The following is a 24,796-nucleotide window of genomic DNA, read 5'->3' on the forward strand; positions in this document are numbered from 1 at the left end:
CAATAAAACCAGGCTGTGATTGGTATAGGTGCTGCTTGCCCAGTGTATCATTCACAAAGGTCCAGTTCACAATCATTAAAACAGAAATAAAAACATTTTCAAAGATCCCATGCAAGCAACAGCACGAAACAGCACCAAAACGTCATGCTTTAATATACAAAGCTTCGGAGCAAATTGTTTACCTGAGTCTCTAAAAGGATTGTAAACTTAATCAGGGACAAGACATTAAATACATATGAATGAGGAAACAGGAGTCTTAGGCATTCAAATTTAAATTAAAAACAAAGACTATATGCCAAAGATACCTTCAAATAAGTTTTCTGTCCCTAGGCTACAAATAAGGAAATAAAGAGGTGTGATTTTCTTAAGGATTAAGGTGTGATTTCTTAAGGTTGGATACTTCCAACCTCAAAGAAAGATTATTTTGTAGTTTTTTTGAGGGCCCCTTAACACTTAAAAAAAAAGAGTGTATTTTAATATAAATTAACATAGAGCCTATGGGTTAACTATTCAGTCCTCTTCTGACTGAAAAGATAGTAGGGGGGCAATAGCTATAACGGTAGCAGAATGTGTTTATCTAGGGAAAGTATCTCAAGTGTCTCAAGCTGTTCTGCTTAAGTTTTACTCATCACTCCCTCTCCCCCAAATAGCTCTATAATATAAATTAAAGCAAATAAACTTAGGCCTAGTTTTATATAAATGTTAAGTAATTAAACTGAAAATAAACATTACAAATCTTGGCGAGATGAACTTACTCCCGCTGAATAGCATCTAACTCATTCATAGCTTCACTGAGGCCCTCGTTAACTGCACTCTCCAGCAGGTGCTTGTGTTTCTCCAAGGACTCCAGCTCATTGGCACATTTTTTGTCCTCTTCCTCAGCTTCCTATCAGGATAAAGTCATGGTTAAGTTTTTTCAGTATTCACATTCTATACACTCCAGGAAGATTTTAAAAAATTTATGTAAAGCATTAAAAAAAAATCAGGTTGCACCATCATTTGTATTTGCAGGATGCTTACTGCTTTACATGTAAGAGACTTTTAAAATGGTCTTTTGGAAATTTTATACTATAAACATAAATGTGACCTTTTCAATAGGCCTATACAGAATTCATTTAGCAGTAATTTCAAGTCTGTACTACAAGAAATATACTGAATCACAAATGCAAGTATAAAATATTAATGGAATACTAAACATGTTCTATGGTAAAATAGCTGAATTCCAGAAAAAAGTCCTTTAGAAAAACAAAATAAAATAACTCCTTAAAATAAACTTTGGATGAGAAGATTAAACTAAAGACAAGTTATAGGATATAGCTTAAAAATTTCAGTTTGATGTCAGAATAGATGCCTAGTCCATTAAACATGACATGGCTTTGGATAACCTAAACAAACGGACAAAGTTCTTACCTTAACTTTTTGTTGGTGAAGATCATCCAGCTTTTGAACTTCTTCTTTCAGAGTTCGTACACTTCTCCTGCTTTCTGTGATCATTGTATTTAACTTGAGGAATAAAACTTTGGTTGAGAAATCATAACTACACATCAAAAAAATTTTAGTAAGTTATAAAACTTTTATGTTATCAATCAACTAACTGATCCATGTTATTTCTTCTAGTTCTTGTGGGCTCTTACCTTTTATTTGTCCTATAAATTTATTATTTCCCAAAGAGAAGTTAATTTCAAGAAGACATGTTTTTTAATACATAAAATTTAAATGCAGAGTGGTATAGTAGGGCATTAGTTAGGAATAAAAAATCTGGCCTAATTCTCACTAAAATAAAGATACCAATATCTGTTTTTCCACTAGTAGCTGTGGGAGTACTTTTTAATATCTCATATATATTATTCAAGTATTACATATAATTAATATTCTTATATTAACTTAATAAATATAAATTGTTTTGCTCTCTAGTTTTAAGTCTCACTTTATTTAGATTTTATCTACTTGAGTTAGTTATCTAGCTTTCATTTGTGTGTTCACTTTCTGGGATGTTAAAGAGAACTATTTATATTGATTTTGTTTGATAATATTTGCTAATTGGTTATAGTCAATGCATTCTTCCAACGAGTAATAAAGTAACTACATTTAATCTTGTTCAAGCTTGAGCTTTAAGATCTGATGAAACCAAAACTGGGGAAAAAAAAAGTGTTTCTAAAAAAAAAAAAGAAAAGTGTTTCTGAAGTTCATTTCCTGTTGACAAGTGCTGATACCAGTTGATATTGGTAATTAATAGAGAATATTTTTCAGCTAGATCAAGATGATAATATTTCCAACAGGAAACAGATAATAGTTGACATCTTTCTTTAAAAGGATGATTCTACACATACATAAATTAAAAAAAATATGTTTTGGGAAAAATTTAGTGAAACTATTGTTATTTGGCAAAAGATAGGATGGTAAAATGACCAAACTTATTAAAGAAACCTGCACATAGTACTTTTTTTTCCCCCTTTTCTTTTCTTGCATATACTACTTCTCATTCAGTCATCCAAAGTCCCTTTTAAGGGACATTCCTTTCTTATTTACAAGAAGAGAAGACTGGGCTGGAAAGAATGCTGTTTACTCAGGATCACACAACTAGCATACGCCCAGAACTCAAAACTAACTCCAAGGTCTTTTTCTAATACCACTTGTCTTTCACATTTTAAAGACCAGAGCTACTGAAGCTATAAACTTTGCTTCCAGTCTAAAGATATGCTACTTCTGAAGTGAACAAACTGTTTCATTAAACTCATCTGCAATAAGACCAATCAACACCCAAATAATCAGAACTTCCACTAGGCCCTCCTGGTTGATCAAATGTGTCGTTTACTTTTATCTGAGCAGCTCTACTTTCCATGTCAGCTTTACTAAAGTTATATCAATTAATTAAACATTTTTTTCCCCGACTACAAAAGTACACATTTCCACTGTGGTAAACAGGGGAAGCATTAAAGAAAATAACAATCACCAATAATTCTGCAACCCCTAAGACCTATTAAGATTTGGCTTCCTCCCTCCCTCCCTTCCTTCTCTCTTTCTTTTTTTTTTTTTTTTTTTGCGGTATGCAGGCCTCACTGTTGTGGCCTCTCCCGTTGCGGAGCACAGGCTCCGGACGCGCAGGCTCAGCGGCCATGGCGCGCGGGCCCTGCCGCTCCGCGGCATGTGGGATCCTCCCGGACCGGGGCAGGAACCCGTGTCCCCTGCATCGGCAGGTGGACTCTCAATCACTGCGCCACCAGGGAAGCCCCCTCCCTTCTTTCTTAGCTCTCAAGTTGCTTATAAGCAAAGAAGATACCATTATTAATTAGATGATTTTTTTCTTCTATAATTGAGATGACAGAAGCCACTAGACTGCCTCCAGTCAACCAACCAACCAGCATGAGACCTTTCCTTCTTCCTTCCAGTCAGTTTCAGGATGTAGGGCACACATTTTCTTCATGAACAGAAGTAACCCCTCCAGCTCTTCTCTGGATCTCATGCCTTTGTATTTCTTCACAACCAGGCTCAAATACATCAATGCCTTTTGTTCCTAATTTTTAAAACTTTACCCTCTTTCCATGAACTTTCTCCCTCATCATTAAAACCAAACAAACCCCTCCCATAAACAAAGAAACTACACACAAAAAATCAAAAATCTCTCCCACACACCACTTTCCAGCTACTGTTCCATCTCCCTTCCTTAGATTCAAACATTTGCAATAGATTTGTAGTAGTCCCTGAAGAACTACCTTTTCGGATTATAGTATCTTCCTCTTTTACCATTCAAACTCCACCAGTAATATGCTTTCTGGCTCTTCTGGTTCATGAAGTTGCTCTTGCAAATGTCATGAGGAACATCTTTATGGTTAAAGCCAACACGCACCTTTCAGACTTAATCTGAGTAACATTTGTAGTTACTGATCACTCCCTGCTGAAACCTTCTTCCTTGGTTTCTAAGACCATGGAAACTACTGGTTTCCTCTTTAAGTCTTGGGATGTCCTTCTAATTCTTTCTTATAGATTTCTCTTTCTCTGCTTGTACTTTGGATGTGGATGTTCTCCTAGTATTCTCACCTTGGCTGTATTCTCATTTGCTCACTTAGGAGAGCTCTCTCTCATTCTCACACCTGGGGAATCTCCTGGCTGTAATTACACGTATGCTAAAAATATCTATCTGTATCTATATTATTTCCAAACCCCAACTGCTTACTGGACATTCTCTACTTTGATGTCCCAGAGACCTGAAACAGCATATCCCAGCCTGAAATTCTCTGTTCTACAACCTTCTTTGTATTCTTTATCAAGGTTTTAGGACATCACCACTGACAAAGAATCTCTCTTTGACCAAACTACTCAGGATCTTCTGAACTCTCTTCTCAATTAGGCTGACTTTTGGGCGTTCATGTTTGTCTCTGTATTATCCAATTTTAAGCAAGAATCCTCCTAAGTCACTTTAACCAGAATCTCCCATCCCAAATAACTGATCAGGTTCCTCATCCTCTACCACGCCCCAGGTGATGGTTGATCACCTTGGCCTGCCTTCAGCAAGAAACCTGTTAGGTTGGTTTAGCCAGAATCCCCCCTTACCCTAATATTTCCTCTCAGTAATTTTCCATCCACTGATCCCCACTCTGCTCCTTGGCTATAAATTCCCACTTTTCTTTGCTGTATTTGTAATGAGCCTAGCCTACTACAAAACCTCACTGTAATAGCCCCCCTTAAATAAAGTCTGCCTTACCACCACTCACAAGTGTCATAAATAATTTTTCTTTAATACCATATACCAAAGCTGGACACCTGGACATTCTTAATTTCTCACTCTTCCTTAACCTTCACATCCAAGTGGACCACTAAATTATGCTGTTTCAATTTCTTTTTTTGGCCGTGCTGTGCAGCTTGTGGGATTTTTAGTTCCCCGACCAGGGATCGAACCCCGGGCCCTCAGCAGTGAGAGCGAGGAGTCCTAACCACTGGACCCTCAGGGGATTCCCTGCTGTTTCAATCTTTAAATCTCTTTTCTCCATCCTCACTGCAATAGTGTTGGTTTGAATCCTTATGGCTCAGGATACTGTTAGATCTCTTAATTGTGTGTCTCTAGTCTCATGTACCTCTAACCTGTTCTTCAAAATGTCAACACTGTGAGCTTACTAAGATACACAGCTTTTATTCCCTTGCTTAAAAACCTTCAATGGTCCCTGCTACCTATAGAATAAAAATTCAACCAGTAAGCAAGAACAAGTAAGTCTCTTCAGAATTAGGTTTTTGTTTCTCCAGGCTTCTCCTCTATCCTATTGATACTTAAACTCATGGTAATTCTTCTTTTTTTTTTTTTCATGGTAATTCTTTAACATGCCATGCTATTTGGTCTCTGGGCCTTCAGCAGTAGGGATGTGTGTGTATCCTTTCATGTATCCACTGGCCAACTCCTTCTTGTTATTCATCACTCAGCTCACCTACCACTTCCTTCAGAAAGAACCTTGTGCTTATCTTTGGTGTATTATAAGAATCCACAGCATGCTGTATTTACACTCTAAAAGTATTATGATGAAAGTGATTGTTTTCATGTCCACCTTTCCACACAAAATAAGAATTCACAAAGGCAGATATTATATCACCAACACTGATTACAGTACAGGCATGTATAGCAGACTCTTAAAAAAGTTTGCTAAACAAATTTCAATTGCTAATATTTAATTTAAACTTTACACTTTATTCATAAGTATGATTGGTTTAATTTTCTTCTTTTGTGATAATCTTCGTTAGGTTGCGGTATGAGGGTTATACTAGCCTTATAAATTCCCTCCGTATTTATAGGGTATCCATTTCTCATTTTGTTTTTTCCTGCTTTTTCTTGAATGGTTTTGGCAATTATTTTAAAGTACTTATCAGATTGATTAGTTTTGTTATTTTTTATTTTTATTTTTTTTGCGGTATGAGGGCCTCTCACTGTTGTGGCCTCTCCCGTTGCGGAGCACAGGCTCTGGACGCGCAGGCTCAGCGGCCATGGCTCACAGGCCCAGCCGCTCCACGGCATGTGGGATCTTCCCGGACCAGGGCACGAACTCGTGTTCCCTGCATCGGCAGGTGGACTCTCAACCACTGCGCCACCAGGGAAGCCCCTAGTTTTGTTATTTTAATCTATTAATTTCTGTTTAACCTTTACTATTTCAAATGCTATTTTACCTTATGCCATCTTAACTTGGTTAAACTACTTGTCAAATTAAAAAAAAATAGTTTTAGCTTTTAGTCTCAAGCATATGACGTCACTGATCACTCCCTTTTTTTCCAGTTTTATTGATATAATTGACGTATAACATTGCATAGGTTTAAGATGTACAGTAAGATGATTTGATATATGTATATATTGTGAAATATTTACCACAAAAAGATTAGTTAGGATCACTCCTTTCTTGAAAAGTCTTCCCTACTTTGCCTTTTATAGCATATCCTCTTCTGATTATTCTTCAACTATTCTGTCTACTTCTTCTAAGTGCTTTTCCTACAATTTCCTTCTTTGGCCAATCCTTTGCCACTTTCTTCTACAATTATCCCTAAGAAATATCACCCACATCACTGGCTTCAACAATCACATATATACTAGAGACCTTAAAATCTGTACTTTCAGACCCAATATCTCTTTTATGTTCTGAATCTATTGCTTCAACTTCCTTTTGGTTTTCTGTGGCCAATGGACAGCAAGCTCATCTCCCAAGCTGTCCTGGTTACTCCCAGCACTAGGTTTTCCTCCTCTAAGTTGCCCATCCCAGGAAAATGGAAGTCACTGTTGACCCTTCTTTCTCTCCTAGCTTTCATTTTTTTTTTTTTTTTTTTTAACTTTTTGGCCTGGCTGCACGGCATATGGGATGTTAGTTCCCTGACCAGGGATCGAACCCGCGCCCCTTGCAGTGGAAGTGCAGAGTCTTAACCACTGGACCGCCAGGGAAGTCCCCTCTCCTAGCTTTCATTTGGCCATGAAATGCTTGGGTCCTACCTCCTTAACATTTCTTAAACCTGTCCCCTTCTTCATTTTCTATTCTAATACTAACCTCTTAATTTCAGTTCCCCTCTACTAAGTCGTTTTTTTCTATGCCCAAAGGAGTTTTGCAAAAAAAATGCAACTCTGATTAGCATAATTGCATATATTGGTCTTCTCCAAATGGGCTTTATATTTCATATAAACTTTAGTTATATTTATCTTTGGAACATTAATATGGGGCCTAGCCTATTGTAGGCATTTCATAATCACCGTCCCACCCCGCCCAAAATTTCCTGCCTATAGCCTTTAAAAAGTTTCAAGTCAGGGACTTCTCTGGTGGTGCAGTGGTTAAGAATCCGCCTGCCGATGCAAGGGCCACGGGCTCGAGCCCTGGTCCAGGAAGATCCCACATGCCGTGGAGCAACTAAGCCCATGTGCCACAACTACTGAGCCCACGTACCACAACTACTGAAGCCCATGCACCCAGAGCCCGTGCTCTGCAACGAGAAGCCACCACAATGAGAAGCCCACACACTGCAACTAAGAGTAGCCCCCGCTCGCTGCAACGAGAAAGCCCGCATGCGGCAATGAAGACCCAATGCAGCCAAAAATAAATTAAAAAAAAAAGAAAAGAGGAAGCCAAACAAGGCTAAATTCCTTAAAAAAAAAAAAAAAAAGAATCCACCTGCCAATGCAGGGGACACAGGTTCGATCCCTGGATCCTTGGTCTGGGAAGATCCCATATGCCATGGAGCAACTAAGCCTGTGTGCCACAACTACTGAGCCTGCGCTCTAGAGCCCACGCGCCACAACTCCTGAGCCCATGTGCCACAACTACTGAGCCCACGTGCCACAACTACTGAAGCCCATGCACCTAGAGCCCATGTGCCACAACTACTGAGCCCATGCGCCTAGAGCCTGTGCTCCTCAACAAGAGAAGCCACCTCAATGAGAAGCCCGCGCACTGCAACGAAGAGTAGCCCCTGCTCGCCACAACTAGAGAAAGCTCGCGTGCAGCAATGAAGACCCAACGCAGCCAATAAATAAATAAATAAAAAAGTTTCAAGTCAGTTGAAAATATGTTTCAGTCAAGAGGTTCCTATTGCTTGAAATTCACACCTTTTTGAGAGTCTTCAGGTTTACTGCCCATTCCAACCAGAGAGAAACTGAACTGAAGCAGGCTAAAGGAAGACTTTACCTCAAATAATCATCACCCCTGGGGAACACCTGTTAAAGCAGTCCGAATTCCTATCTTCTTTCCATACTGTGATGTTACAAAACCCACAGATGTGTAGACACCCCAAATTATAGTAACAATAGTATCATGAAACTCTTCACTTATCTAACAACATTTTCTGTTTGTGGAAGGTATGAAAAAATTCTTTCTAATACAAAATTACTTTAAAAGTTATCTGTGAAACGCATAGATTTTATTTCCAGATGAGAGAAAATAAATGTTTCTATTCTCAAAAAAGACAGGATTTCTTTTATATGTTGAAATCTGTTAGCCAGAACACAATAGTTCTCGAAAAGTTGAATTAGCTAGGGGTTTCCTTTAACAGTTTGTTGTTATATAAATAATACCTTTTGCTTGCATTTGAGAAGTTCTTTTTTAACTTTTCTTAATCAACTATAACAATGTTTACTCTAAAGGTTATTGAATATAATAGTATTCTTTCTCAGGTATATTGGTGATATTATGTTGCGAGTATCTCAGAAGCAGGAATTTTCTGAAACTACTTTTGGAAATAGACTTTTATAGGCATTTAAAGTTGAATCTCCCTGAATTCTATGGTCCTGAAAAATCTGGTAAATGGAAGTCTCTTAATGTATCATAGTTAGTTAGCTTCTAACTGCAAATGATAACATACTTACTTTTAAGGTAGCCTCCTCAATTCCCTTTTACTATAAAAAGGAATATTACTAAATTATCTTAAGTTAAAGGAGGCAATTCTCCGTTAGAAAAAAAGCAAGCTTTACTCAGTTTCGTATCACTTCATCATCAATGATATGGGAAGCTTAGAATGTTTAAGTAACTTAAAAAGTTACTTCAAGTGTTTCTAGGTCAAGGGTATACCTGACTCTCATTTTTCATAATATTTTATTAAAAATTCATTCCTTATCAATCAGAAAACACAAAATGTTATGTTTGTTTATAATGACTCTGTTTCATTACTTACTTGTTCTAAAGTATCCTCTAACCCCATCTTTTTATTTAGAGCTTTATTAGTTTCTTCTTCAGTTTGGTTCAAGAGTTCTTTGAGTGGTACCTATAAAATACATAGGAATGTGGGTTACATATGACATATGTAATTACAAAATTTCTCTCATGAGGCATCTTTTGGAGAAAAAAAGTGAAGCCATGGTATCTTTAATCTAATACACCATCAGTAAGAAAATAAAACAAAAAAATTTTTAATGCAATTTGTATAACTATAGAATGTAACTTGCTTTTGGTTTTGAATAATTGCAAAATTCTAGATTTGCTTCTCTACTCCGGAAATTCACTGTTATTATTTAAACATTCTATAAGTACACTTAGTTTAATTGAAGTACACTTGAAAACAACTTATATGTAGGTTTTATTTTTATGCTATGCTCTCTAGATGCATCATTTTTCTCTTAATCCTTTTCAATTATTTAGTCTTACAATTATCTGCTTAAATTTCTTCTTTATTTTTACTTATTTATTCTTTTGGCCGCGCCATGTGGCATGCGGGATCTTAGTTCCCTGGACTGAACCCGTGCCCCCTGCAGTGGAAGCATGGAGTCTTAACCACTGGACCGCCAGGTAAGTCCCTCTTCTTTACTTTTTTGCTCCTCATTCTAACTCTGTTGTAATAGCAGAAGACTTGAAACATGGCAAATGTCCATCAGTAAGGACTGGTTGAATAAGCCACAAATGTAGGACTGAGGCTACAAAAGGAATGAGGAAGATCTCGACACTGTCAGGGAGAGGGAAATTCCCCCTCTACCCTTCTTGAGTTCTTGGGGCAGGACTTATAACAAAACTGAGAGAAAAGGGACTCTCACCACTTTCCCTTCCACCAGATCCTGTAGTCAGAGACCCTGGAGGCTGACATGGCAAGAAATCTTACTTTCTGCCTGCTTTGGCAGATGTCCCAGGATCTCTCAGTGGCAGCAGTTTTTCAGCTGGTGATTTGTCCAGGCTGGCTTGCCAAAACTGCCTGGGAGAGGGAAACTTCCCCCTCCCCAAAAACATACTACTGTGAGAGATCTGGGGTGGGTTGATCCGTGAATAATGCAAGGTGGGTGTCCAGATATAACTCAGGGACAGCCAGATGGAAGAGATGCATAGGGCAAGGTATGTGGGAAGAGGTGCAGCACTTCTATGCTCTCTGGGCATGCCACTCTCCCTGCATCTCCACATGTACACCAACAAGCTCTTAGCTGCTTGCATTTCTTATATTTATCCTCTATTCTACTGATTTTGTTTGAACACAGTACTTCATTCCTTCCCCCCCTTTTTTAATTGAGATGAAACTCATACTTTAAAATGGTTAAACTGAAATAATTAAGTTAAAATATTAATTTAACATAAAATTAACTCTTTTAAAGTGCACAACTCAGTGGCATTTAGTACATTCACAATGCACTCGCATTCTAGAACAATTTCATCACTCCAAAAGAAAACCCTGTGCATTACTATGTTTTCAGTAGGTCTTTTGAAGTCACTGCTGAGTTTTAATTTTGGTTGTTCTTTTTTGAAAGATGCAATTGCCTCTCTAATCTCTTTAAGAACTTTTCTCCAAATACTACTTATAACAGTTGGGGCTGCATCTTCTTGATGCTATTTCTATTTTTATTGTCCTATTATTATGTAAAACTATTTCCAGGGAGCCAAAAAAAAATTTCCCTCTTTTCTGAGCAAATGCATTCTTTTTGAACCAGGTAATCTTTTTTACAGCAATTTAATTTAGGAAATTGTTTTCTTGAACTAGCATGAAAAATTACTCAAAATAGAGGTGAGTAAACTCTATCTGCTTGCCTGCCTATCTATCTACCTACCTAGCTATTGCTTGAGAAACAATACAGTAAAAGATTAAATGTTTACTGGATGCATTTTTTTCTACGAAAAATGAGTTTAGCTTTATTTAATCAAAGTCTGTCCACCAACAAACTGTAATCTGGGAAAGTAGGAACTGTATCTTTCTAGGGTTTTTTTTTTTTGGCTACACTGCACAGCTTGTGGGATCTTAGTTCCCTGACCAGGGACTGAACCTGGGCCCAGCAGTAAAAGTGCCAAGTCCTAACCACTAGACCACCAGGGAATTCCTCTTTCCGCGTATTTTATCTCCAGCATCTAGTGGGTATGGAATGTAGTATGTACTCAATAAATAATTTATGGGATAAATGAGTGATTCTAAGGGGAAAAAAATGCATGGCTTTAGACTTTTATTGACATGCTTCTATTAAAAACTATTTTGAAAACTGACATTTTTTGGGGGGTCACTAAAATACTAAAATCTGTGAATAATTGAGAAGTTGAAATTAACATTTTTCTTCCCCAAATTACACCTTTGACTATATTTGAAAATTATGTGCAGTTTTCTCATTATTGACTCCTGGTGTTACTTAGTACTCTATTATATCTCATGCCTTCATGTGCGTCCTTGTGCCTGAAACTTTTCCACAGACCACCCTCATAAACGCCTCATCTGTGAAGATTTCATTCCAGGTTCACCATCTCTGTGGGGACTTTTCTCTCAATTCTGAGAACTGATCTTGTTACCATACCTTGTAAAGGCTTCTAATAAAGCATATATATAGCATTTATTTTTATGTCTTTCTCCCCTGAGGGGACTAGTAGCAACTTGAGAGCAAGTATCAGGTCATTTTTGTCTTTATAATTCTGGCGTCTATTTTATATGTAATCATATCTTTTATTGGATAGTTGAATAGGTAAAGTATGTAGCGAGGAAGACAAGGCTTTATAATTTGGAGAGTAAGGTACAATAGAGAGCAGATGTCTACTACCAAGAGAGAAGAAGATAAAAAGTTTCAGTGCTGTATTTCTATGTTCAGTCCTGAGCTATGGACATTCTAAAGTTTAAACTGTTACTTATAAATATTATGAGCCAGACATCAACCATATCATTTAAAAACCTTGTGAAGTACTCACGATTACGTACATAAACTTGAGCTCTGTATTTGACAAGGCAGTTGGCACCAGCTTCAGGATTAAACTTAATTTCAAAGTCATAACCTTTGGAATTTTCAGCACCCTTAGGGATAAGTTTTAATTTTCTAGCCAACTTATGATACTCTGCTAATTGTGTTTCAATCTGTAAGAAGAGAACACAAAAACAAACATTAAAAAAACCCAGAGCCCCATTCCATATGGTTTACAATTGGCATTTTTTGGCAGTTTTACACAAAATCATGTGTTTTTTAGTAGTTTATAATTTAGTATTTTTATAGTAGTTTATAATTTATTTTTTTAGTAGTTTATAATTTAGTATTTTTAGTAGTAAGAATGGCAGTTTTAAAATATAAAGAATGAAAGATTTTTTTCACATTAAATTGTAGGATAGTTTTAACACCATAATTAATTGGTCAGTAATATACTACTGTTCCTCAATTTATCTGACAAAGAGTTTGGAATAAAAGTCCATGTTTGGGTATTAACTAAAATTTACTTTTTAAAGTACCAGAGAAATTATGAAATGAAAACAAACTTAGTTTTGTCAATGTACAAAATATTTCATTTATCTAAAATTAGAGAAATGTAGTCACTTAAGTCTCAAAATATTATTTCAACTGTTTTGATAAAAATATTTTACTAATACGTTCCACATTTCCTGGTCTCCTTCCCTTTGTTCAGGGCTCTGTTCAAATTACATCATCAGAAAGGCTTTCCCTCTAATATAACACCCCCAATTTCTCTACCCTCTTACTTTACTCTTCTTCATAGCACTTATTACTACCTGACATATATTATTTATTTGTTCATCTCCATTACTTGAAAGTATGCTCCATGAAAGCAGTTGCATCCCCAACACCTAGAACAGTACTTGGCATACAGTACCTAGTTTTTGATTAAATAAATGAATTTGCAGAGTCTAGGCAATTTATTTTCATACTGCTTCCTCCATGTAATACATACTTAGTTTCTCATTGCTGTTATCCACCCATAAAATTGAATACTTTGAAAGAATGAAATGGCAAAAGTACTTATTGGAATCTGATTAAATAATTTGCAATTTCCAAAAATTTATCAGCTCTCAAAAGCAATACTACTTATATGTTAAATTTAAGATTCCTTATTAATAAATCAGGAAATCATTTCAACTACTATAGTAGCTCTCTAGGGACGACTAAAGTATGTAGGTCTATTTGTCCTTACAGTAAATGATCACAGGGGTAGTTTCTTCTGTTTTTCACTAGGATTTTATTTCTGTAATAAAACAGCTTTCTCAAGACCATGCACTTTATCACACCTAACTGCAGGGAGAGCAAACATGTGGCACATTTCTCCTTCCCTCAGCTAATTCAGACAGTGAAAACTCATCACACTCTTTCCTGATGAGTCTAGATGCAGCCTCAATGTCTATCTCAACAAAGAGCTCCAGAAGGACACTAACTTCCCCTTTCCCACACAGTGCTTGAGAGAGAAAATATACTAACCAGTCAGAGGTGGCATGTGGAATAAAAATCAGTCTAGAAACAAAGGTAATGGGTGGAATGTTTATGTTGGCCTTTTGCATTCTGTTACCATTCTTTAATATCTCTCCTACTCAGTACCCTAAGGCTTTCTTCTCACTGTCCATGGCCCTACTCTTGCCCCTCTTAGGCCACTGCTTACCCACTTCCCAGATAACTTTCTCCTTTCAGCCTGATCCTCCAAATCAAACATAGCATTCATACAGCTAGATTTAGCTAGTTAAACAGAGTTTGCCTAAGTCCAGAGACTCGTAACTTCCCCTTTCCCACACAGTGCTTGAGAGAGAAAATATATTAATAACTGTTTAAGTGACATTTCAGGTTTCCGACCTAGTCTAACCACACTTTATTTTATAAATAAGGAAACTGAGGCTATGAGAAGTCAGAGGACACTCTGAGGTCACAGAAACATGTGGTGGCAAATCCAGGGCTAACACAGGTTTACCAAATTCTAGGTTCAAAGACTTTTGGGATCACCACAACAGCCTATTTCTTATAAATGCATATTTTTCTCCTTAATACACGGGGACAGAGATTACCAGGTCAGGAGTATGAGGGAACACAGATGAATCTCCAATAGCATTACCTACAATTCAGCTTGTTATTTCTACTACCTTACTGCCACAGATACTTATCTGACTGGTTTGCTCCCTTCTACCCATTTTTCACATTACCAAAAATGAGATCTTTCTGAAATGTGATCTTATCTGTTTAAAAATTTTAAAGGCTTCCTGGAGCTTTCAGGATAAAGTTCAAACTTCTAAACGTGAAAAGGATCTTCACCACTTGGTCTCTGCTTATCCTTGAGTCTCATCTTTTGCACATGCTCCTATCCCTTGCTATTAAGCTCCAGCCATACGAAAACCTTAGGGTACCAGAGTGCACCATGCTATTTTCTCCCTGAGCTTTCCCACAGACTTCTTTGTTTGCTGGCTCCCCTAGCCTTGCCATGCTAACTCTCCCTTATACTTCCCAATTCAGTTCAGGTGTACGTCTTCAAGGAAGCCTTTCTAAAATCTACCTCCATCCATCTCCCCACACCATGCACACCAAAACCTTGGTTAGGTGTACTATATGCTCCCTCAGTACACTGTGCAAACATCTATTGGAGGTCTGATCTCATGGCAGAAAAATATCAACTAGAATGGAAGTTTCTTAAGCTTCTATATCTTTTTATCTCCCCTCTACGCCCATCATGGTAAGTGGCACACAGCAGATGTTAAATAAATGTTTAAGTAGTGAGGAGGTAAATGAAGAAATGACTCATATCCACTTCTGGAATAAAAGGCTTGGGATTTATGAAAATTATTTTCATGGCCTTAGAGACTTCTTTGCTCACTTCTTGGTTCACTATTGGAAAATACAAGCTACCTTAAAAATGACAGAGAAATTGGGCTGTTATTGAACTGACATAAAGGGATGAGTGTGTTTTTAATAAAATGTCAATGCTGAAAAATTTTACCTCTTTAGCCAATTTATTCTACCCACTCAGTTGCCCTTAACTGGGATAGACTTTTACAAATGTAAGTTTGAATGAGGTGCCACTCTGGGAATGGTATGACATACCGCCTCTTTGCCTCGGGCATATTTCAGTTCCTCATTCCACAACTGCTGTTGTTCAGCCTCTAGGTCCTTGGTTAATTTATTAATGGTCTGCTGCAATTCATTTCTTTCATGATTTATTCTCTCAATGTCTGCAACTGAGTACTTCTGGTTATCAACAATATTCTGTAGTCGAGAATTCTCCTGTTTCATTGTTTCACATTCTAGTTCTGCATTGAAAAAGAAAAAATTTGTTAAGTTCCTTCAATTCCTACAAATAAAGTGATGCCGTTATTTAATAGAGTTGACCTCCACACATAATGATTATGATTAATAATTGTTAGACTTAACAGATAGTCTGCTACTATTCAGTTAAAATGCTTTTAATACTCCTACATGACTTTCTGCAAAAAGTCAGAAAAGCCACAAGTTTTTCACAAACAAAAAATATTTATATAAACATACATCAGTTTATTCTTATTTCACTGATATTTTCAGTGATTTCATAAGATATTAAGCAACCATAGTGGTTAGGTTCTTGCTTTACCAAAATTTGTAATCATGAACGATGATATTGTACCAAGAGAAGATGGTACATACAAACAGCAAATGATCATGAAAGGGGAAGAAAAGTTATCAAATTTAAAATATTTGGTGTTCTTTAGAACAGTGATGCCAACATTTTATGACTCATAGCTTATAAAAAATATGACAGTATTTTTAAGCAGGCTGGGATAAATGGATGAGGATGCTCATGACCAAAGGGGTCACGGAAATCATCCTGAGGGCTGAGAGGATCAAAATCTCAGCTTTGTTATAACTCAGTTGTATTGTCGTACTGTAGTTGGGAAGCTCCACACCTGAGCTCAAAATGAATTAATGGTTGGTTTAAGTAAAACTTCATTTACTAACAGGAATTGGCACAAAAAATCCACAATATACAATATCTATAGAGTTATATATGTCTCATTCACACTCTTGGCCATGAATGACTAAGTAATCAAGAAAGTTAAAAAAATTCAGAATAAAATATTTTAGGTTAACAGTTATCAATTATTGTCTCAAACTAAATCACTGTGCAATGGCAAATGATTGCTGAAGTATTTCTCTCTCTCCTACCCAGTTTGCAATTACTGGAAAAAAAGTCTCACAAGAAAAGTGGGAAGGATAAAAATTCTCTAGATTAAATACCAATAAGGAAAATAAATTATTAATATTATATTGATTTAATTGAATTACAAACATTGCTATAATAAAAAATTTGTTTATGGCTCCTTGTCGTCATGGAGAACAAACATTAGTGGTCAAGTTTAAACTATTTAAAGAGTTGGTTTACAGCAAAGCTAATATATGTAATCAGACTTATTTGGAAAAAAATAAAACAATTTAGCAAATACTCCAGATAATTATTGTCCTTGATTTTTGACAGATGATCAATATTCCATAGACTAAGAACTAAATCAAATATCCTAAGGACTATCTACATAATTCCTACATGACACAGATACAGCCTGTAAAACCCTAAAAGAATAAAATTGAAGCAGGTAGAGGCCTGGGAAAATAGTATAGTAGGTCCATATAGTTATTTATTTATTTTGTAAACTGCCAGCCAATGGCTCTGTGATGTGTAGATATCTTTCTTCGATCTCCTTTTGGCACCATAGAAGCATCAATCAATTCATGTGTCACAGTATTTTCAGGGTTTTATGATTAAGATCCATATGTGTTTATGAAAACAAAGTTAGGAGCACACCAGATATAAACGAGCTTTTTTTAGTTGGGCTTTTATAGTACTAGCATCTTTCCATCTTATTTTCAATCAACTTAAGCTGCTGAGTAGCTTAGGAGGTGGTGATAGAGGATAAGGCAAATATAGCAGACTGAGGCCAGCAGAGATTTAAAAATCTGGCTTATTAATTACAAGGTGGAATAGAAGATATATTTATATTCAGGCAGCTTGTGTTCTTAGATAAGGTCCCTCTGGCTTTAAAAAAACAGGTGTCTGAAAACATGTTAGAAGGTGTAGTAGGTTGAATAATGACCACCCAAAGATAGGAAGTCCTAATCCCTGGAATTTGTAAACATTATCATATTTAGTAAAGGGGTCTTCACAGATATGATTAAGTATTTTGAGATGAGGAGATTACCCTGGATTATCGAGGTGGGCCCTAAATGCCATCATAAATGTCCTTAAAAGATAAAGGCAGAGAGAAATTAACATAGGCAGAAGAGAGAGAGACACACACACAGAAGGCAATGTGAGGATGGAGGCAGAGACTGGAGTGACAGGGCCACAATCTCAGGAATGTCATCAGATACCAGAAGCTGGAAGAAGCAAGGAATGGATTCTCCCACATAGTCCCGGGAGGAAGTGTAGCCCTGCCGGATTTCCGACCTCTAGCCTTCTGTGAGTGAATAAATTTCCATTTTTTTAAGCCACCAAGTTTGTGGTAATTCGTTACAGCAGCCTCAGAAAACTAATACATAAGTCACTAAAAACTTGGTTGCCTGATACATTACCATTAGAGGCAAAAAAGATACAGATGACAAAGCTGTCTCTACATGTGATAAGTCCCACACAGGTGCCCATCCTGGTCTGAATGACCTCTTTCAGCATTAGTTGTGCTTACCTACTCTAGAAATTTCTTCATCAAGGCCATTCAATTTCTGGTCAAGAATGGCTGAATGAGACTCCAAATTGCTCATGTATGCCTGATATTTTTGAACATCTGCTTGTAAGGAAGCTTTCAGTTTTCTCAATGACTCTAGGCGATTCTTTAAAAGAAGAGAAAGTGCGATTAGTTATTCTTGTCAATAATGATGCCATACTTTACTTGAAAGTTAAAGCAATATTATTTAAATTCATCTTAGAGAAAGGTAAATTAGTTTCCTTTTCACTTTTAGAGGGAGTCAAAAGAACTAAAATGGTAGCTTACTGTTATTACCCAATTAAGAAGATGTACGTACTTTTCGGAAGTCAGTTTGGGACAGAAAAAGTCCAGGGCCAGAATGAAAAAGAACAAACATTTAAAATCTGTTATTTTACAGAACAGTCTAGGGGCTTCCGCAATATTAAACACAAAATAAAATTAGATATCTCGATATTATCATTTAGCTTTTAGAAAGACCTCTGGATACAATATATTATATAAACCCATTTATTACCATTCTCTTTCCACTAACTACAAAACTCAGGGCCTCTTGTAAGTAGTGCTCCCTAGAGGTATATAACATGCGGACCTTGTTCTAAAGATCTTTTTGGTCTTATGTAAATAGGCAAGACTCTTTCATCATATTCTGAACACTATTAGTCCAAGACTGATAGATCACAAGGGAAAACAAAGCTCTAGGGATACCAAACATGTTTTCATTAGGAGTTCTGTCCTATGTAAAAAAAATTAACTTTTAAGAAGCTTATTTTGTTAATGTATTTTTTTAAAAAAATAGATAAAGAAACAGCTGGTGTTGTCCAAGGAGACCCAGTAGTATAAGTAAGTGTATAAGCCTGTTGAAGATAAGCATGTTTACTAACCGGTTCTTTTTCTCTTTCTTGTTCCAATCTTGCAATCTGTTCATTCAATGCTCTGTTTTTTGCTGCTAATGATTCCAGCTTGGAAGCATCTACATTAAATAAATCCTCTGGAGGAAAAAACCCAGAAACTTCATAAGGTCTCAAATCTGCCTTAAAAATTCTCCCCCAGGTTTTTACCATTGCTCTCTCCCTCACTTCCTCTAGTCTCTACTCAAAACATCCCACTGAAGGACATCCTACCGTTTGTGAAACTGCAACCCTTCCCTTTGGTCCACCGCACTCTCTACCTCCCTATCCTACTTCATTTTCCTCCGGAGCACTTATCACCATTTGACTTACAGTTGTTCATTTGATTATTGTCTCTAATAGAAGGTAAGCTCATAAGGGCAGAGATTTTTACCTCTTATTCATTACTGTATCCTTGGTGCCTACATGGTGGCTGGCATACAGTACGTATATAATAAATATTGTTTGAATAAATGAATATAATTTATATGCTTAATTAATTATAACACAATATCAAAGCAAAGATGCTTTCAGTGTTAGATCACTATGAATTTTCCTCTTTAAAAAAAAGACAACATCATTTTCTTTGCTCCCCTTCTCATGTGGACAAGCTGAAATTGTCCCGCTTTTTTTAAAAAAAATATTTATTTACTTATTTATTTGGTTGCGCTGGGTCTTAGTTGCGGCTCGTGGGCTCCTTAGTTGTGGCATGTGAACTTAGTTGCAGCATGCATGTGGGATCTAGTTCCCTGACCAGGGAGCGAACCCAGGCCCCCTGCATTGGGAGCGCAGAGTCTTAACCACTGCAACACCAGGGAAGTCCCTGTCCTGCATATTCTTCCGGAAAGTATATCCCATGGAAACAAAAGAGAATGCTTTCACTTTTTGTGCTAATAGTGGCAGGGTGATCTCCTATTTTCATTGATTCCATAGTCTTTGGAGGATCGCTTTACACATCTTAAACTTATCTATTTTACCTACCACTCTGGCATTTTATATACAAGACTATTACAAAAAAGGAACAACAGGGCTTCCCTGGTGGTGCAGTGGTTGAGAGTCCGCCTGCCGATGCAGGGGACACGGGTTCGTGCCCCGGTCCGGGAAGATCCCACATGCCGCGGAGCGGCTAGGCCCGTGAGCCATGGCCGCTGAGCCTGCGCGTCTGGAGCCTGTGCTCCGCAACGGGAGAGGCCACAACAGTGAGAGGCCTGCGTACCGCAAAAAAAAAAAAAAAAAAAAAGGAACAACAATGTAAAATAATACTCTGGAATACTTTAAAGTTAGCCAGTAAATACCGAATGTCACTAGATTAGCTAAGTGGAAAAATAATTTCTTTCTTTGGAAATATCATGGCCCATTAACTATGTGACATAAATTTTGAAAGAGACCATAGATCTTTTGACTAACCAGTACTTTAATTTCTAAAATAATAAAGCAAGGATATCACAGGGATATCATCCCCCAAGAAGAATAACACTTGCTGATTATATTGTATGCTCCGGGTAGCACATTTGACATTTTATAAACATGGCCACCTAATCCTGCAAAACTTAGTTAGACAGGTTAAGTAGTTTGTTAATGTCACACAGCCAGTAAGGGGTCATGCCTCAGGTCTGACTCCAACACCAGTATTCTTTCTGCTTAACCTTTTCTCCTCTCCACCAAAGAAACAGTTATGATAAAAATTAAGAGGCATCTAAACACATTTACATTAGACATAGTAAGATAGGCTACAACTCCTTGAGCAAAGTTAAATCACCCAAAGCAAGCACTCTAGGAATGAGAACACTTACTCAGCTTGGACTGCAACTCTGCATTAATCTCTTCAAAGCTGTCGGCACCAGTCATGAAACTCTCATAGCATTTTATGGTGTAGTCCAAAAACAACTGATTGGGTTAAGCAGATTTAAAAACAAAGCCATGATTCTCTATTTAGTTTATTTCAACTTTTCTAAGTAGAAATTTAAATTTGAATTAAAAAAATAAAAGTCAGGAACACTAAGTGGTTACATGAACTCCTGTAAATGAGATACAAACCTAGGGAATATCATTAATTATGCCGCACAGATTTACTCAGTCTGCTACTTCTATAGTGAATAATAAGGATGAAAAGAATACTTCAATTTGGATAAAGGTGATGCTTAGTAAATGGTTAAAAAAAAACCCATATCTTCAGAATTTTGAGAAGGTTAGACAAGGAAGCTTATTAATAAATATTATTCAACATAAAATGCAAACTTGAGCACCTTTAGGGATAATCTAACTAATTAAAAATTTAAATGAATTGCTGATCATTTAAGTCTAATTAAACTGACAAGATCTAGTTGTGAAAACCAGAACATAATTAATAAAGGCTATAATTTACATTGTAACTTCACGCTAAAACATGGCATGGTTAGTAGAGATCTAAACAGTAGACTATTAGTACTCTTAATATTTATCCAAGAGGAAATAATACTCTATTTTGCAATTCTGAGGTGTTTTGCTTACTGAAGATGTGTACCTTGTTAGGAGGCAAGGATGGCTGATCAGAATTTTCCACAGCCAGATAAAGTACACATCCCTCAAGATAAACCAATTCCCTTTGTGCTGATTCTCTGCTTACTAAGCAATCTTCTTATTACTTGGTTCATACTGAAGGGGTGCCCTGAATAGGGAGTATGAGTATTTCTGTAACTGGAAAGATGTGTCACTGGTGGTAAATTAATACATTTTTATTCTTCAGAGGTGAATTTGGTAAGAGTGAACGTTTCCTTAAGTTTGCTCAATTGTGATTTTGCAGGTTAAAAAAAAATTGAATTTCTAGATCTACAAAGCTGAGGCTCAGAATCTGATGAAGTTGGATACTTTGGTAACTCTTTTTAATTAAATTTAAAATTAATTTTTACTTTAAAATTAAAATTAAAAAAATAAAAATAGCACTTTATAATTTCCCAAGTGCTTCTTTATATATCGTCATCTGAAATAACAGCTAAAATAGCAAGAAGAACTTTTACTGTTTTAACATTTAGGATGAATATCAATAAATTTAATATTTAGTCATTTAGTAGGTATTATACTTTTATTTGGGTGAGAACTGAGGCACAAATAAATCTAGTCTAGTACACATATTGCAACATGGGAAGAGAATTCTCTTAAGAGGATCAAAGGCTTTCTAGCTGCTTCTCCAGCAAGGATCACTGATGAAGTAGTAACGGGGTATCATATTTTTTGTTTGAAAAAAAAAAAAAAAGCAACACTACCATGCCAGTCAGTTGATACACCTTTCTATTTGAACTATTTCCCAGGTAGTAATAAAAGATGAAGCTGAGGTTACTTCCACTTTCTTTTTATGACAAATGCTCCAAAGAGTGAAGAACAGAGAATTTTTTTTTTTTTAAATCTTTAGGGTCCTACATAGTAGGACCTATATATGCTATAGGACCTATATATGCTAGGGGACATTAATGTTTAATCTCAATACTATAAATTTATTCCTAGGAGTTGGTGTTTGCTCCCTTTGGATATATAAATCTATGTATTTTAGGAAATAGGGTAGGGTTATTTATTTAATAGGGTTAGTTAAGGCTCCAATACAGGATGGTTTGGGAACCAATTTAGACCATCTATTTACTTTTATCTCAATCACTTTTGGAAGTGGAAACTCTTAAATGCAATATGCCTAACTAAAAAGCCAAAACAAACAAAAAACCTACATGCCATCTATTTAAAGACCCAGTCTTTCAGGCTTTGTGTTGACAAAATACTATATTACAATAATGATGCCAGTATTGATATCTTCATTATAAAAGATAGGGGAGAAAGAGAAATATTACATCTGTACATATAACAATAACATTATGATGTAATTCTAACTGCATTGCTTTTTTAACCTACTTAAAATTTACAAATTTCTGTTCCTAGTTACTTTTAGGAAACTACAATGTGATTTCAAGAGTAATTCCATTGACTAATATTTCCAAAAATCAGTTTTAGCAGATTTTTCAGGAAGCAAAAAGCCAAGTTCTACAAAAGAATATATCAATTTCAATAATAACACATTTATTTAATATTAAGATAACTCTAATGTTTACAGTAATGTAAGGTACCTTATTATACATAACTCCATCTTCAGTTTCTTCTCCCCAAGGCTGTCCATCATCAAATACAGGTGAGCTTTCTTTCATGGCATTATATAACTATTTAGTACACAAGCAAAATATTAAGTTGATTAAGATTCTGACGAAAACACATAGCTTTCATGTTTTGTCAAATTTGTTTTCAGTGTCATTTTTAGGAGCATTCACATTACTGCCTGACAAAGTCTCGTGAGAAGTTATTCTTTTAAACCTTAAAATATAATCCTTTTGATATTTTAGTAACTAAATCCCTTAGGATTAAAAAAGGATAGGCTCCATGTTTAGTTCTATTCTATAGTGAAAAATACGCTGATCTTTTTTATACACTTATTGAGAACATATACACACATTAAAAAACATTCTTTTATTTATTTATTTTTGGCTGTGTTGGGTCTTTGTGGCTGCGCACGGGCTTTCTCTAGTTGTGGTGAGCAGGGGCTACTCTTCGTTGAGGTGCACAGGTTTCTTAGGGCGGTGGCTTCTCTTGTTGTGGAGCACGGGCTCTAGGCACGTGGGCTTCAGTAGTTGTGGCACGTGGGCTCAGTAGCTGTGGCTCGTGGGCTCTAGAGCACAGGCTCAGTAGCTGTGGCGCACGGGCTTAGTTGCTCTGTGGCATGTGGGATCTTCCCCGATCAGGGCTCAAACCCGTGTCCCCTGTGTTGGCAGGTGGATTCTTAACCACTGCACCACAAGAGAAGCCCTACACACGTTTTAATGCAATTCTGAGAATCCAAAACAGAACTGCCACAAAAGGTAAGCCAAGAGTAATTATTTCTCTTTTACATAAACTCAATTTTAGTGCTCAAATGTTATCTACTGACTCCTTCAGACTGTATAAGCATGCACTTTAGATTGAATTTTACAATATAAAATCTTCAGAAATACAAATTTTTAAACTTAAAAGTGATAACAGATAATAAATTATAGCAAACATTCAGATGTTATAATTAACAAGCTAAAAGGAAAATGCCTAAAGGTTTTTAAGGCACATAAATTCCATTTTGGAACACTTGTTTTTATAACTTGTTTTAGAAATATAACCTTTTAAAAATAAAAGCTATACAAGCCTACCTCAAGAAAGAAGAAAAATCTCAAATAAACAATCTAACCTTACACCTAAAGGAACTAGAGAAAGAAGAACAAACAAAACCCAAAGTTAGCAGAACGAAAGAAATCATAAAGATCAGAGCAGAAATAAATGAAATAGAAACACAGAAAACAATAGAAAAGATCAATAAAACTAAAAGCTTGTTCTTTGAGAAGATAGACAAAATTGATAAACCATTAGCGAAACGCATCAAGAAAAAGAGGGAGAGGACTCAAATCAATACAATTAGAAATGAAAAAGGATAAGTTACAACAGACACTGCAGAAATACAAAGCATCCTAAGAGACTACAAGAAACTCTATGCCAATAAAATGGACAACCTGGAACAAATGGAAAAATTCTTAGAAAGGTATAACCTTCCAAGACTGAACCAGGAAGAAACAGAAAATGTGAACAGACCAATCACAAGTAATGAAATTGAAACTGTGATTAAAAATCTTCCAACAAACGAAAGTCCAGGACCAGATGGCTTCACAGGTGAATTCTACCAAACATTTAGAGAAGAGTTAACACCCATCCTTCTCAAACTCTTCCAAAAAATTGCAGAGGAAGGAACACTCCCAAACTCATTCTATGAGGCCACCATCACCCTGATACCAAAACCAGACAAAGACGCTATAAAAAAAAAAAATTACAGACCAATATCACTGATGAATATAGATGCAAAAATCCTCAACAAAATACTAGCAAACAGAATCGAACAACACATTAAAAGGATCATACACCATGATCAAGTGGGATTTATCCCAGGGATGCAAGGATTCTTCAATATATGCAAATCAATCAATGTGATACACCATATTAACAAATTGAAGAATAAAAACCATATGATCATCTCAACAGATGGAGAAAAAGCTTTGGACAAA

General features: G+C 36.3%; 1 protein-coding gene across 1 annotated transcript in view; it reads right to left on the reverse strand.

The window, feature by feature from the left end:
- NDC80 (NDC80 kinetochore complex component) overlaps window positions 1-24,796 on the reverse strand; it is a 56,037-nt gene that overhangs the window by 13,246 nt on the left and 17,995 nt on the right. Inside the window, exons 6-14 of the mRNA XM_079717241.1 lie at window positions 22,793-22,882; window positions 20,498-20,591; window positions 18,699-18,805; window positions 17,797-17,941; window positions 15,191-15,396; window positions 12,094-12,246; window positions 9,121-9,210; window positions 1,411-1,503; window positions 756-886 (exon numbers count right to left, since the gene is read on the reverse strand). Of these exons, the coding sequence (XP_079573367.1) occupies window positions 756-886; window positions 1,411-1,503; window positions 9,121-9,210; window positions 12,094-12,246; window positions 15,191-15,396; window positions 17,797-17,941; window positions 18,699-18,805; window positions 20,498-20,591; window positions 22,793-22,882 (1,109 nt within the window). The remainder of the gene's footprint in view (window positions 1-755; window positions 887-1,410; window positions 1,504-9,120; window positions 9,211-12,093; window positions 12,247-15,190; window positions 15,397-17,796; window positions 17,942-18,698; window positions 18,806-20,497; window positions 20,592-22,792; window positions 22,883-24,796) is intronic.

This window comes from Hyperoodon ampullatus (assembly GCF_949752795.1).
Source record: "Hyperoodon ampullatus genome assembly, chromosome: 13".
In the NCBI taxonomy this organism is placed as follows: domain Eukaryota; kingdom Metazoa; phylum Chordata; class Mammalia; order Artiodactyla; family Ziphiidae; genus Hyperoodon; species Hyperoodon ampullatus.